This window comes from Falco naumanni, chromosome Z, assembly GCF_017639655.2.
Source record: "Falco naumanni isolate bFalNau1 chromosome Z, bFalNau1.pat, whole genome shotgun sequence".
Taxonomy (NCBI): Eukaryota; Metazoa; Chordata; class Aves; order Falconiformes; family Falconidae; genus Falco; species Falco naumanni.
The window spans coordinates 1441566-1457248 of NC_054080.1; the positions used below are offsets into that span (position 1 = coordinate 1441566).

Below are 15683 nucleotides of genomic sequence, written 5' to 3' on the forward strand. Positions count from 1 at the left end.
GCTGGTTTTAGCTCAGAGGTTTTAAGCCTCCATGACTATCATTTTACCTTATGTCATACCATTTTGTACACTTATACTTAAAACAAGGCATGATATTTTAGGCAATAGATTTTTTTTTTCATTTACCTTTTCAATTGCATTCTTAGATTTTATTTTATGTAAACATGATTGCCAATCTGTGATAAGGTTTTCTCATAGCCATAGACAATTTTATTTATATAGAATGTTCTGCTACTTAATTTTTCAGAGCTCTTTCTCAGGACGATCAAGATGATACCCATTTAAAAATAGAGGATATCATTCAGATGGTAAGTTTATCTTGAAATTTAAACATAAATACTCCTATAGAAATATTGTGGTTTGAAGTCAGTAAAATGTAGCACAACTGCAACTTTATAACTCTGGACAGAAATACTGTTCTTGTATATAAGGAATGTACTTTTCCTTTTAGAGAAAGTAAAAATTTGGAGGCGAGGTCAAAGATGAACAGGTCAAATGTTTAGAATTTGGATTTAAATCACATGATAAAAAAAAAAAAGGAAATTATATTAATATGTATGAAATGATAAGTACCTGCCATCTCAGCCACCATCAGAACCATAGCTGGCCTTGACTGGCAGTGCCCTCCCTCCAAACTGTAGTCACCGCCATCTCATAAGTGCGTTGCATTAATCTGAAGAAGAGTATGGGCAAGGAACTAGGTACAGAGCGATTATGCGGAAAGGAACACAGAATGCGGACTTTATTTAACCTGTGTGCGTACTCATGACATGGTATGTGGCTGTTTTCCTGTGAGTTTCCAGCCCAGTGTTTACCCTTATGTTGTTAGCAATTTTTCTTAATTCTTACCTCTTTGTAGCGAAGAAGTTAATTACAACTCTGTGTTGAAAGTTCGTATGAAGTCCTTTAATACCCTGTGCTTTGAAATGTCCTTTGATGCAAAAAGAGATCATTAAGTGTCCTCTTTATTTCTGCAGTCAGATTGTCCAAAACCAGAGTGCTTTGAAACTTTGTCGGCAATGGAGCTTGCAGAGCAAATAACTCTTTTAGATCACGTAGTTTTCCGAAGCATACCCTATGAGTAAGTGTTCTGCTACGAGTGACTGAAGTGAGCGCGGTGGCTGAGCGCTGACTGGCAGTGCTAGGTACTACATTAATTCATGCTACTGACAAAAAGGTTTGCATACTTAACAGGATAACATCCTTCGGCTGTTTCTATTATTGACTCCGAGTCCCCTGTAGTTTGATAGTGTTTTGAAAGCCTGAGTTCTTTGCTAAGAAAAAAAATCTGTGGTCTAAGGCTCTGGGCTAGTGAAGGGTAAATATAGTATGGAAGTGCTGAGTCTCCAGGGGGAGAGTGTCAGATCAGTTTCATTCATACAGCAGTTTAACATGGATATAACCACGTAAGCTGACAAGACCAATTTCAAATAGGGTCACAATACTGAAAAGTAGGATGGGGGATTGGGGGAGGGGATTAAAAGAGTATTAAATCTGCTTTATAATATTTAATTGCTACAGACACCATTAAAAATGTATAGTGAAATGCTGGAATTAGTGGAAAGCTGTGTCAATTAAATTCTAATAAAATGAGGTACACTTGAAATCCACTTAGGCTACAGTTACAGGCAGAGACTCTGTACTGTGCTTATTAAGAGCATTTTTGTTTGGTTTTTTTTCTCTTTCTTCAATGACTAGAGAGTTTCTTGGGCAGGGCTGGATGAAGGTGGATAAAAATGAGAGGACACCATATATTATGAAAACTAGTCAACATTTTAATGATGTAAGTACTCTTAAATATGATTTTTCTGGGAACTCGATTGACACTATGACCTCTGGAAAAAAAAATACCTTTTTTCTTACAACGTGATGTAACTTCTTATCTAGTAGTGACTGAATGTTAAGTCTTTTTGTGATTAAACTTTTAAATCAAAGCACATGAAGGTTCTAATTTTCAAGAACTGGTACTCAGCATTTCAATGGCAATTTGACAGAGTAGAACATTTTAAACTGTACTACAATGTTGCTTACAGAAGAAACTAAATTTTCCCCAGAGACTGAAAATATAACACTGAATCTAATTAACAAATGCCCCTTGTATCCCCAACCATATCTATGGTCTTTACCATTTTTCTTGAATTTTACTGAGAGACTTCCCAAACAGTTTTATTCCTGTTGGCTTGGAGATACTCCCCGTTGCATCTCTTGCCCTTTTTTCATGTCATCATTCCCCCCAACACACACACTTCCCTACAACACTGTTCTCACTTCACTTTCTCTGGTTTTGTTAAGAGCTGTAAGTTCTGTTGTGCATTAGGTTTTTTCTGCCTTGTTCACTAAATAATTACATGTTGAAAGGAATTATATTTCAGTGTCCTAAATTTTTCCTCTTTGTTTGGTCAGATGAGTAACCTTGTTGCCTCCCAAATCATGAATTACGCTGATGTCAGCTCCCGGGCTAACTCAATTGAGAAGTGGGTAGCAGTAGCTGATATTTGTCGATGTATGCATAATTATAATGGTGTGTTAGAAATCACATCAGCCTTGAACAGAAGTGCAATCTACAGACTTAAGAAAACTTGGGGTAAAGTATCCAAACAGGTAAGAAAGATAATGATTAAAAGTAGATTTCTTCTAGATTTCATTCATCAGTATGTTCAGAGAACAATGTGTTCAGACAGAATTCCTCCCATAAATATTTCTACTTTTATAATACTCTGACTATGTGCTGGAAGCACCGCGTAGTGCTGATGTTTAATGTCAGGGTCTCTTGTGTTACATTTATCCTTTTTTTTTTTCTATATCATTAATTAAATATCTGTGGGAACAAACTGATTTCAACAGAATCAGCAGGTGCCTAAGACTATGACTTGAGCCTGAAGTACTGAATTATTTGAGAAAACTAGATTTAGACATTTTCAGATACACATATCTAGGTGGTTACTAGCTATAACTAAAGTCAGCTCAGGTGTCTAAGCTAGGGGCTGTATTTCCCTGTCTGTGCAGAAAGTCAATAGGAAGGTCAGTGCTCCTCAAGGTGGTGAGTTTTTTACTACCCGTCAGAGACTGTAGACAACCAGCCTTCTTTCTCATTTAGTGTCCTAGTTTAGGTGCAGCGAATACCTCCCTTTAACCCTTACCGTGCTGCTGAGACTGTCACAGCATGTCTAAAGCTGGGAGAATGAATGCCAGTTACAAAAACAAGATGCAAAAAAAAGAGACTAGCCAGTATATAGAGTATCCAGTCTTTTATGTTCTCTGTTTTAAATGGCTTGGAGAAATTGGTTGAATGATTTAAATAGCATTCTGCTCTTTCAGGAAAAGGTTAGTATTTTAGTATGGTGGAATTACAGAGCAAGTGAGTCGGTAGGACAGAGCCAGTCACTTTTAAGTTAGGCAGTATTTGCATACAGAGTTTACTCCAGTTGATTGAAAGATTTCAGGTTGCTCATTTTAGATCTGGCTAATTGACATGGAAAAGGTGGGCTTTTATCATTGCATTTCCTCCTCCATACGTTTCTGCAGCTTTTGCAAAGCACTAAAGCAGCCAAAGCAGTGAAATCCACTTAAAATACATTCTGATCATACTGCCTTCTCTAGTCGGCTTTTGCTCAACTGCTTTATAGTTGGTGCTACATTTTTTTATTTAAAAAGAAGTTAAAAATAATTTCCATGCAAACTGTTATATAAGAGTTTACCCCCCAAAAGTTTTATGTTTAGAATTTGTTTGATGTTTAAACTTCTCGGTTAAACTAAAAAAAATACCAACAGATCAATGGTGTTGCAGTACTCCAGTACTTATTGGAAACACAATCTGATTGTTTCATCAGCCTGCTATTTAGAAAAAAAAGAAAATGTCTCTTTCTGCCTAAAGCTTTCTCTTAATTGGAAATTCAGTTTCAAAAATTACAACTTTGTCATGATTCTCTATTCTGTCTTAATTCTATAACATAAATAGACTGAAAAGCAAATTTATTTCACTTATGAAGTAACCAGGCTCTGATTGATGCCCACTGGAAGTAATTTGTGTAAGGTATATATTCAGTAATATATTTTCAAATACATATTCAGGTTTTATCAGAAACTTTATCAAAACCAGCTTAGTGCATGCTGTAAGACATTAAACATCCTTTACTGTCACATTTCAGTAAATGCAGCTGAGGATCCTCAGCAACATGTAAGATCAGCTCCTTAATATTCTTGTTTACACAGTAAACTGAATTGCTGACCATTACTTTAATGAATATGTGTTTTTTTCCTGAATTTGCAGGCTAATAATATTAGCATAGATACGGGTTCTGTGTATCACTCAAAGGAAAATTTTTAATGCTGCCTAATCTCCGTTTTCAGAAGTGCACTAGGTACTACAATAAAGCTAAATTCCTAATGCCTATGTTATTACTTTTGAAAATGGAGTGAAGATGCTAAGTGAATTACACCTTTTCTAAAATCTAATCACAGTCATTTATGTGCAACAGCAGTGACATTTGTAATGCATTTTCTTTCTAGACAAAAGCTCTCATGGACAAGCTTCAGAAGACTGTATCATCTGAAGGAAGATTTAAAAACCTTAGAGAAATGCTCAAAAAGTATGCTTCCCTACACTGTACAATTGTGTTTTTTATAAGCAGTGGATAGTACACATTAAAGATTAATTGGCTTTGATTAAGCCTTAATATAATATTGGATAATATTTTTCCCTAATAACTTTTTACATTCTGGTTTTATTCTATTTGGTGTTATTGTTTTGCTGAATATCCTATGATTTAGCGCCCTGATAGATGAATATAGTATCTCCAGAGAATTACTGAAACAAATTAAACTATTAGTCTGTGTGAGCGTTCCCTGTTGGGATTTTACTTAACACGGATAAACTTTTTCAATAAGTGTAAAGCCAGGTTTATAAATAAAAGTTTGTATTCAAAAACAGGATTCCAAAGATTCCTTGTTCTAGATAAGAAGTCTAGGATTTAGGACTAAGCCTGAGTCACATCGAAGATCCGTTTACCTCTTTATCTTGTTTCTGACAGTGGCCAGTAGCTGATGAGAGGAACATAGTAACAGGACAAATGGACGGTGGTATTTCCTGTCCTGTAGCCTCCCAGTCCCCTGTAGTCTTCCACTCTGGAAAGCAGCCTGCCTTTTTTGTACAGTAGTCCTTGAATATTTTTTTCTTTAATTGATTTGCCAGATTATGTTTGACCTTATGTGATTTTGGTATCCAAAATAGCCCATGGCGAGGGTTCTACAGTTTATGTATTGACTCCAGCTGCATGCCTACAAAGCTTGTATTTTTGCAATTTATGCTTCTGCAATTAGAAGTAGGACTGAGTGGTACAACCACTTTAAATGATCTTGAGAGAAACAGAGAATTGAACAGAGAATAATTCCCGGTACATTTCAAAATATATTTTTTCAATATATTCAATTATTAATTCAATAGTTCAAGTTAGTAAATTTTTACTTTAAAAATATTGTTGGGGACCTAATCACTTTTTAAAAAATGTTTTCACTCACAGGATATGAACAGGTACAAATAGAGTAGCTGTGGGTGCCCCATCCCTGGCAGGGCTCAAGGCCAGGCTGGACGGGGCTGGGAGCAGCCTGGGTTGGGGGGAGGGGGCGTGAGCTGGATGGACTTTAAGGCCACTTCTACCCCAAACTATTCTATGGTTCTATGATTCTAGGTACTCCTATGCACCTTTCAGTTAATGTTTGCTTGTCTGCATACAGCAGTCATCGCCATCACACAAAAAATACCCAGAATGAGGTGCAGTGCTAAGCGTTGTCAGCAATCTGCCTAAGTTAACAGTACAGCCATCACCCTGCCACAGCTTCAGAAAACCAAGTTTGCTGCTATTCCTGCTGAGGCAAGAATCAGTGAGTGTGGAGCAGTGATTATTGCATTAGGGAAGCAACAATAATTATCCCATTCCTCCTGTCCCTGCAATAAAAGATATCCCTGTTCTCTAGGGTCTCTATTCCCAGTTTTCCAGATCATCTTTGCTACCTCTCTGTCTTTCTCTTCCTTCTTTTGTGTTCACTGTTGAGAAGGCCTGAATAGACTTTGAAAGAATGGTATACACATATGCACGCATACAGATACATACACATATGTGTATGTATAAATAGGTATAATTACATGCATGTGTATACATATGTATGTATATATATCTCCACACTCGTGCAGTGCATGCATGCACACACGTGCAAACATGTACCCTTGCTATGCTAGACTGCTCACATGACTGCGGAACATCGACCGCTCCCATGCGCATTTTATCTTCTGTGTAAGATCTATTTCTGAGATTGCCTGTGAGCCAGGATCGAAATATGCTTGGAAGTGTTCTCTGATTCCAGAGTTTACCTGTCCTTCCTCTCACTCCATCACGTTACCATTCTGCCTTTTGCTAAAGGTTATCAGCCATTAATATTAGATATTGGACAGAATACATTGAATTTGTCACAGGCAGAGCAAATGCAACTCAAGTGAAGTCAGAGAAGCTATTTGTCTTAGAAATGAATGCAGCCTGTTGATTAGAAGTACGCTAAGTAATAAAGAATTTGTGTGAGTTATAAAAAAAATTAGTATGCGAATTTAGCTACAGGAAATTGTGCTGATTTCTTGTTTCATAGTTGTAACCCACCGGCTGTTCCCTACCTTGGAATGTACCTGACTGACCTGGCATTTATTGAAGAAGGAACACCAAACTTCACTGAGGAAGGCCTTGTCAATTTTTCCAAAATGAGAATGGTAATTTTCTGTTCCTTGTGTGATTTCCCAACAGGTGTTTAATTGTGTGCGTTAATTATTGCTTCAGTTATAACTCCTTTGAATTTAACTTCTAAGATGTACACGTGTATTGGCATCATGCAAGATAGGTAGCTATATGAAAGCAACTACTTGACTTCTATCACCACCTTCTGGTAAACTGAGTATTTTTACGGGGTGAATTTGCCTCCAATTTGTTCTCTGAGAAATGGCAGACAGAAAAAAAAAGCCATCCAAAGCTCATGAAGGAGCAACAAACAGCTTTTTGAAATAACCAAAATTAAAGGGATGTTTTGATTCAGCAGAAAGCAGTAATCACAATCTTCATATGTGCTAGGATCTATCTAAAAAGCATTTTAAAGGTGATTTCTTGCCGACTACCATGTAATGTTTTGTAACAACTCCTCAGAGGAAAGCATGGAAATTTCTCTTCTAATCTAAGCTTAATGCCCTTCTGATGGCTACACGTTGCAGCAGCCACTCAAGGCAAAGAAAGAGAGGTTATCGGCATAGGGAGAGGAGAGACAAGGTGCTTCACTGGAGACTGACTGAACAATAAATGGTTAATTTTGGGAAATTAAATCCTTGGAAGCTTTAGGAGATCACCTCTGCCCTTCTCTTCTCTCCTCCCAGGATAAACTGTGTAATTTCATGCAAAATTCTTGCCTTATGTGGCTTCTCTGAAGTCAAAATGCATTTGTACTTACTCATATACATGTATTTTTTTTAAAGATCTCACATATTATCAGGGAAATACGACAGTTCCAGCAGACCTCCTACCGCATAGAGCATCAGCAGAAGGTAAGGTTCTTCTTAGGCATTGTTACCTACTAATGAAATCAAAGCTGTGTTGGCAATTAGCTGTATGATACAGCTGTTGTGGAAGGCTAAAACCAATGTATGCAGCTCACATGCACACAGAGGAGAGGACAGACAGCACTACGGACGGGTACTCTGGGGCTGTAACACCCTCACCCTGGCAGAAACTCCATCGACATTGTGTATAGAAGCATTTTTTTTCCTCTTTCTCAGGAAGCTGTCTTTGTGGGTCTGGGGTATGAGGAAAGGGGTTCAAAGGGAAATGTGTTCTCCCTGCCTAGCTGAAAGTGTAATTCCCCAGGGAATCCCAGAATCCGAGGATTAGGGGACAAGGGATGGCCCAAGCGTCTACTGATGCTGTGTGCATCCTGCAGTTCTTTTCCTCTTGTCCCTCATGGGAGTGATGAAAATTTTCCCAAAGCCGGTCTTTGCCTTCGGAGAAGATTTCATCTCAGACTCCAGAAGAGCAACATGGGCTTAGGTAACCTGGCTAAGGATTTGCCCATTCCTAAGAGGCGGCACTTAATTCCTACAGCGCTGCTGGTGCACCATTAAAACAAGTTGTTGTTTTTTAAGAACATAACATGAGGGATCTCAGGATCCAAAGTGGGCTGAAGCGGAAAAGGAAAGCAGAGAAATTTGTGTGGAAGTAACATACAGTCTGTTCATCTGTGTTTTCTCCATTCCAGGTCACTCACTACTTACTTGACAAGACACTCATCATAGATGAAGATACCTTGTACGAGCTTTCCCTGAAGATTGAACCCAGACTCCCCGCCTGAAGAGCCAGCTTTGCCTCAGAGTCTACAGAAGGCTTTAGTACAATGAACAAAACCCTGCATGCCATGTTCTAAAGACAGCAAGGGAAATACTGAGAAGAACACAAGCTCTCTTTTCCAGTAAGAGATACAGAGCCTCAAGGATTTCCCTCTCAGGCAATGAAAACGAGCATTGAAGGTGGAAGACTAAAGATGCTTCCTACCTGGATTAGTGATTGCTGCTTTGCAAAGATGATGTTTTGCAGTACGGAGCATGCATTTAATGGAAAATAGGAGACTTTCCTGTGAATGGGTGCTCATTGTAGCCATCTCATGTGACAAATTGAGAGTACACATTTAAATGGTGGTAATATATTCAGGTATATTAAGATAAATGAGCAAAATGAGATGGCTGTGATGTCGTCTGGGTTGATGTCTAACTATGCGTTCACTGAGGCAGTAATGTTAGTAGTGTCCTCATACTCTGTTAACTTCATTGAAAAAACAGGATCTTAACAGTCATCTGCTATCCTGGAGTGACACTAAGGTAACACTTAGTATCTTCAGATCTGCAGTTGTTCAGAATATTTGTTATACATTTAATGCTACCCTTTATAATATGTTACCTGCTTTAAATGTCTTGTCAGCCTTTTCTAAGGTGACTGATTTTACCTGTAAATGAATTGTAACTATTTTTTCATTAACATACAATGAGAGTATTTAGAGCATGGAGAGCAAATGAGCTAGTTGAATAGCTGTAAATAGTTGCCAGCCTTGCAAGCTTCGTCTGGGAAGTACAAGGTTAGGAGCTAGACCTCAGACTCGAGAAATCCAGATGTGCAGTGAACGGGGTGGTTAGTCATGCTGCACACAGCCCTGGAAGAGGCACTTTAGTTTTCTGCACCTCCTGCAGCTTCTCTGACAAGTCAGGCTACGGAGCACTTTCTGGACGCACTGTGGAGAGGAACACGTCTGGTCTGGCAGTGGGCAGTGATCAGCGATGAACACTAGGAGTTGGAGTGACAGTTCCATTTTGTGTGGAATCAGTGGTTTGAAAAACATCTATTTTTTTGTTCAGCCATTCAGCACTGACTTAACTGTAAAATTGTTCACAAGTGGCAAACTTTGAATGCCAGAAAACACAAACTATATATTTTTATCTGAGCTAGTAATTATCACTTGCATATGGGCATATGTTTAAGAAAATGTGCTATGTGTAAATGTTTTCAAAACCTGTGCTTTTGTGACATACCAGGTAGATAGATGTCATTTCTACAGCTAGTTGCTACTTCCTGAATTTTCCTGGTCAAGGGTGGCCTGCTGTAGCTGCATGGAAAGTGAGCTCAAATGCATGCTGTGAAGTGCATCATAGTATAAAACGCAGGTATTAGCACTGTTGAAAAAAATTGGCTGGAAAAGTGTCCTTACTTTTCCAATGATACTCAGCCAGTTGAAGAAATAGGGCTATATCACTGTATACCTCCCTTAAGTCCTCTCAGGGAGATAGATGTTTAAAACAGATTGTGACCTAGGCCTATTTGATCTGACATTTGTTACCACAGTCATGATGCTTCTTAACGATGGTGATGAAAAACGGATCTGCCTGGCTTGTGGTTTTTGTCTTTATTTGCACTTTAATTATATTGCTGGCCCAGCCCAGAGCTGCACAATAAATTCCATTTGTTCTGTCTGAGTGTAATTGCTAGCATCTATAAATGTACCTTAGCAACTGTAAATTTCATTAAGGTTCTTCACCACAAGGACCATCTCTTTGTAAATAACTGCATGAGGAAACATCACAGATACTGGAAAATTCCTTGATTAGAAAAGCAGACAGCAACAGAAAAGGAAATTCCAGAAACATTTTAAATAGTTCTGGTTAACGATTGCTGTAGAAATGAACATGGAAAATGTTACTTACAGAAGCTTTTTACTGTCAAAAATGTGCTTGTTCTTTTCACTAATGACTGACAAGAAGCCGATTGCATCCTGGTGCATGATACAAAAGAAAAAGAAGCATGGTTTAAACCAGCTTACTGTGTCTTTTCTATACAGAAGCAGTAGTAATTGCTTACGCTTATGAAACTGTGGTTTCATAAAACACTTTGAAGTAATAAAGAAACAGGGGAAAAAGTGGTCCAAAAAGTGGTTTCTTAACTTGGTTTTACTGTTTCTCTGTTAAGAAAATGTGTAACAACTGTCAGTGTCAATTGACATCTGTTGTATGCTACTAACTGCTGCTTTATCTGCCTGTACCCTATTTTACCAAACTTCCTTGATGTTCTTAGGGTTACAGGGTACAATTCTTCATCTTACTCTTTTCACAGTTTGTTGTTTTGTACTTTGTGTGTGTATATTGGTTCTTCAGAGTTAAAAAAAATTCAATGCATTTTAACGCTTGCAATATGCAGGGGTAGTGCTGTGCTCGTGCTACAGTATTACATATGAACAGAGGAAGGCAAAGGATTACACATGGTTTTTTTCAAAGGTGCTGAGCATCGCTATCTTTAAATCAGTAGACAATGTGATAGTTCAGCCCCTCTGGAGAAGCATATACTATTTATATGCCAAAAGTTACCTCTTGGGTCAGTGGCACAATTTATATTAGAATCACTAGAGTAACTAGACACTCGATTTGTGCTCAGAGTAACATAAAAAAAAAAAAAAAAAAAAAAAAAAAAGGTTGCGGTCATAGTAATGTTTGATTTGCTGCTGACTGAGATTAACGTTTTTGGTTGGGGATACAATGCATTCATTAAAATACAGGAGGTGACTGCTCAAAGAACTGAGCATGCATTTTGCTAACTGTGGCACTAGCCAGTGTTGCAACCCTAACCAAAGCTGGAAACAGCTGTTCTGCAGAAATCCTACACGGCGAGCGTAGAGCAGTGTGTCTGCCCCGCAGTCGGGTTGTGTACTTCACGTGTAAGTGGCCCGAGTGCCTCTGCTACAGTACTGCCGCAGTGTTTGAGCTATGGCAATAGTTAGTAGGCAGCAGCAACCTGCTTTATGTGAGGCTTTGCCTAGTACATCTGTATAACCAGCTAGTGCAGTGGTCTCCCTGTACAGCGTGCAGGGATTGTGGAGCTCCTTGCTACCAGCTTCTCTGTGCCACTCCACCACAGCCATGTAATAGATAGAGATAGAAATCCCAGTCACAAAACACCCACTGTTTACCTCTGGTGTTTTAGGGAGGATGTCTCCAAGTGAGGACTTTGTCACTTGGATCTCGCTGTCTTTTGGAGTCTTGTCCATTACAGCTTTTATGCTGTGGAAGCAGAGCAGACTTGCTTTTCTGCAACTGGAGCTGAAAAAGCCCAGCTGATTCAGGATTCACGAGAAAGAGAAGGGCTGAAGCGCCTATCTACTTGCCTTTCTTAGCTCTTCGGTCCTGCTGCGCCAGCCAGATGCAACAGCAGTTCTCACACTGGAGGGGCTGCTCCCTTCGGCACTCCCCGGACAAAACCGCCTCTTGGTGCACGGGCTGGCTAGCCACAATGGGGATAGCATATTTCACCCACTGGTTCAGCAGTGGGCACACTTGCCAGCAAAGTCCGAGGGGAGTTTTGCAGTATTTTTTTATTGCATCAGTAGCAGCCTGGATTCAACCCGTAGTTATCTGGGAACCTGGGCAGCAGCACAGACACGTCCCCTTCCATGTGACAGCACTTGTGACGCGCTGATACAGGGTTAGAGTTGCCTTCACCCCAGCCTTCACGCTCCCCCGTTCCTCTCCTTCCCCCGCTAAATTCACCAGTATTGTTAGTGGACTGAGCCTGTGATTAGTCATCATGTGGAAGAAAACACAGATCCATTGAATTTACAGTGGCCGTAGCTGTATATTCTGTCCCTTTCTTTCAGCTAGTCCTGTCAGACACAAACGCGTAGCTGAATAGTCAGAGATGATTCTGGGACTGATCACCCTTACTGAAAAGTAAGGAAGAGTTCTCTGCTCTTTCTGTTTTCCTAGTTCTTAATTCTTATTATTGTTCTGTAGGATAAAAAGGAACTTTGCTATTTGAAGTATTTATTAACTTTAATCATGTTGATTTTTATTTCAGGACATGTTCATTATCCCAGATCTTCCTTCATCATTATTTATTTTAAGGGTTTTACAAAACATTGTTCTGTTTGTATAGATATTCAGTCTTTCCTCCTTTCACTCGTATCAGTAACGTTAAACTGAGAGATATTATTTAAAATTCTCACCGATAGAGACATTTTTACCCACTCATAATTGTTATTCATTAAGGGCAAAATCCTTCAGACCTCATTCTGATAATACCTTAGGCTTCACCGAGAGCTTTTCGTAAGTAAGCATTTGGGGATCTGGCTCTCAGCTATTTGCCTGTTACAGTTTATGCCTCCAAAGGTCAAATGTCTCTGTGTAGGATGCTTTGTGTCCAATATGCTGCTCAACTATGGTTGTTTTGTTGTACCTTTACTTTTAAAATAGTCTCTGAAGTTTTGTTCTTTAGGAGAATAGATGTACGTTTATTTAAGAGATGTACCTATAACACGTTACTTAGTGCACAATCCAGGTGTTCTTGCATGTATTGTAACTTATCTTTTGACCTGAGGTTATTGCTTTGTATTGTTAGTAATGCATATCAGGCAGGGTGTTGTGCCTGTATGCTAATTAAATATTCTTTTTTCCTGGAGTTTCGAGAGTCCTTACCAGTGTCTGTTTATTTTTTACCCCTAATCGTGAATAATTAAATCTACTCCTTAATTACTGAGTCTTTTAGAGAAACATGGGAGGGGAAGGGACAAGCCAGTAATAAAAGGGGCAAAAACTGGAGACAATTCCGCGTCTCTACGGAGAGCAAATGGTTTGCATTACTGCATTTTACTCTTGCAGCTGCTGTGGGCATCGTTGGGGATAATGCTGATTTCAACTTGGAACAGAATTAATCCTGCTTCATAACAGAAATTCTGGTCCACAGTGAAGTGTACAGCACAAATAACTAACTTAAGACGTGTAACAGCTTAAACAAGCAGCCACGCAGCTCATTCTTCAGCTGAGGAAAGCCTCTCCTCTTCCATACCTCCGTTCCACTTATAGGAAGTTACAGGTAAAGGTGGCATTTAAATACCATTTCAGAAGATGTTTAAGGACTCCCCATTTCAATAGAATATTTCTTTAAGCAAAAGGCAGTTAATTATATAAACAGACAGTAAATAACATTGTCCCTAACTTGTTTGTCCTGTTGTTCTGCATTTGGACTTTTGTCTAAACATACCTTGGCTGGTGTCGTACCCTGGATGTAAAGAAACAGTATAGCCACATTTTATACCCAAGTAAACACAGACAACATTTTAGGTTTCTAGGTATGGTATGTCCCTCTCTTGCAATAGGAAAACAAGTCACATGAAGATAAAATAACTTTCAAATTCAGGCAAAATAGTTAATAGAGTGTAAGACTACAAAGCCAGGTGTCCAGCTTCTGTCGTATACTTTAATCAATGTTCGCCGCTTTACTTTGTTGAACTGGGTGATTTCTATCTTTAAGGTAGAAAAATGCCTATTTATTTCAAGAACTAATACATTTTAAGTAACTAAAGAGTAATGGCACATCAGGTCTGAGTAAGATGGAGATAAAGCAAGTGATGTATTTGTACCAGCATCTATTCGATACTCTGTGACCTTGCAGTCACATTTTCTGCCATCTTTTTACATTTTTGGCGTTTCACATAAAAACAAATTGACTGAGAGAGCAACTTCCTCTTGAATTTGTCAGGTATTTTCAGTGCAAGGAAAAAAAATCAAAGCACTTGCCAAACAGCTCTGTTTGAAAGTACTGCAGGATAGTTTTAATTTCAAGTTGTTTTCCCCACACTTTAAACCATTTCTTTAACCTTATGTCAAAGATTCGGCTGGTTTTTGGCCATGATCATAGTAGAATCACAGAATGGTTCGAGTTGGAAGGGACATTTAAAGACCATCCAGCCCATCCCCTGCCCTGGGCAGGGACACACCCCCCCCAGCCCAGGCTGCCCCCAGCCCCGTCCAGCCTGGCCTTGAGCCCCCCCAGGGACGGGGCACCCACAGCTGCTCCGGGCAGCCTGGGCCATCTCACCACCCTCGCCGTACAGAATTCCTTCCCAATATCGAATCTAAACCCACCCTCCTCCAGCCCCAAACCGTCGCCCCTCGTCCTGTCACTACAGGCCCCGGTAAAACATCTCTCTCCACCTTTCTCGTAAGCCCCCTTTACGGGTCAGGAGCCCACCAGAAGGTCTCCCCGGAGCCTTCCCTTCCCCAGGCTGGACAAGCCCAGCCCTCTCAGCCTGTCCTGACGGGAGAGGTGCTCCAGCCCCCTGACCATCTTCGTGGCCCGGCTCTGGACCCGCTCCAGCAGGTCCGTGTCTGTCCTGTGCCGAGGGCGCCGGGGCTGGGCGCAGCGCTGCCGGGGGGTCTCACCGCAGCGGGGCAGAGGGGCAGAGCCCCCTCCTCTGACCTGCTAGTCACACTGCTGGTGATGCAGCCCAGGGTGTGGCTGACTTTCTGCGCTGCAAGGGCACATTGCCAGCTCGTGTCTAATTTTGTGTCCACCTGCATCCCAAAGCCCTTCTGTGCAGGGCTGCTCTCAATTGATTCAACCATGAGTCTGAACTAATATCAGGTATTATGCAGGACCTGGCACTTGGCTTGGTCGAACTTGATGAGGCTCACATGGGCTCACTCCTCCAGCCTGCCCAGGTCCCTCTAGATGGCATCCCTTCCCTCCAGCGAGTCAGCTGCACCGCTGAGCTTGGTGTCAGCTGCAGACTTGCTGAGGGTGCGCTCGATCCCACTATGTCATTAATTAAGCTATTAAATAGTACTGGTCCTAACATGGACCCTTGAGGGACACCACTGATTTCCACTTGGACATTGAGCCATTGACTGTAACTCTTCAGGCGCCACCATCCAACCAGTTCCTTATCCATCCAGCAGTCCATCTATCAAATCTGTATCTCTCCAATTCAGAGAGAAGTATGTTGTGGAGGACCATGTCAAAGGCCTTACACAGGCCCAGATAGATGACATCTGTAGCTCTTCCCTTGTCCACTGATGCATTCATTCAATAGTAGAAGACCACTAGGTTAGTCAGCCATGATCGGCCATGCTGTCTGTCTCTCCTCAGCTCCCTGCCTTCTATATGTTTTGACCTGTCTTCCAGGCGGATCTGCACAATGATCTTACCAGGCACAGTAACATCATGGATTATTCTTTAAGAAGTATTTAGCAGGGGGGTGTCTGTTTTCTACTTTTTAGTATGTTGCAAGAAAACAACTAAATAGCTGTAAAATTATGGACTCACCGAAATGATCAAACCACCAAGGAAATC

At 40.3% G+C, this 15683-nt stretch overlaps 1 protein-coding gene across 2 annotated transcripts in view; it reads left to right on the top strand.

The window, feature by feature from the left end:
• Window positions 1-13010, top strand: part of RASGRF2 (Ras protein specific guanine nucleotide releasing factor 2) — a 131823-nt gene extending 118813 nt beyond the window's left edge. For both annotated transcript variants that reach the window (XM_040580614.1, XM_040580615.1), the window contains exons 20-27: window positions 248-308; window positions 978-1081; window positions 1699-1783; window positions 2404-2601; window positions 4510-4589; window positions 6637-6754; window positions 7505-7573; window positions 8281-13010. In XM_040580614.1, the coding sequence (XP_040436548.1) occupies window positions 248-308; window positions 978-1081; window positions 1699-1783; window positions 2404-2601; window positions 4510-4589; window positions 6637-6754; window positions 7505-7573; window positions 8281-8373 (808 nt within the window). In that variant the 3' untranslated portion in view covers window positions 8374-13010. The remainder of the gene's footprint in view (window positions 1-247; window positions 309-977; window positions 1082-1698; window positions 1784-2403; window positions 2602-4509; window positions 4590-6636; window positions 6755-7504; window positions 7574-8280) is intronic.
• The last annotated feature ends 2673 nt before the right edge of the window (window positions 13011-15683 follow it).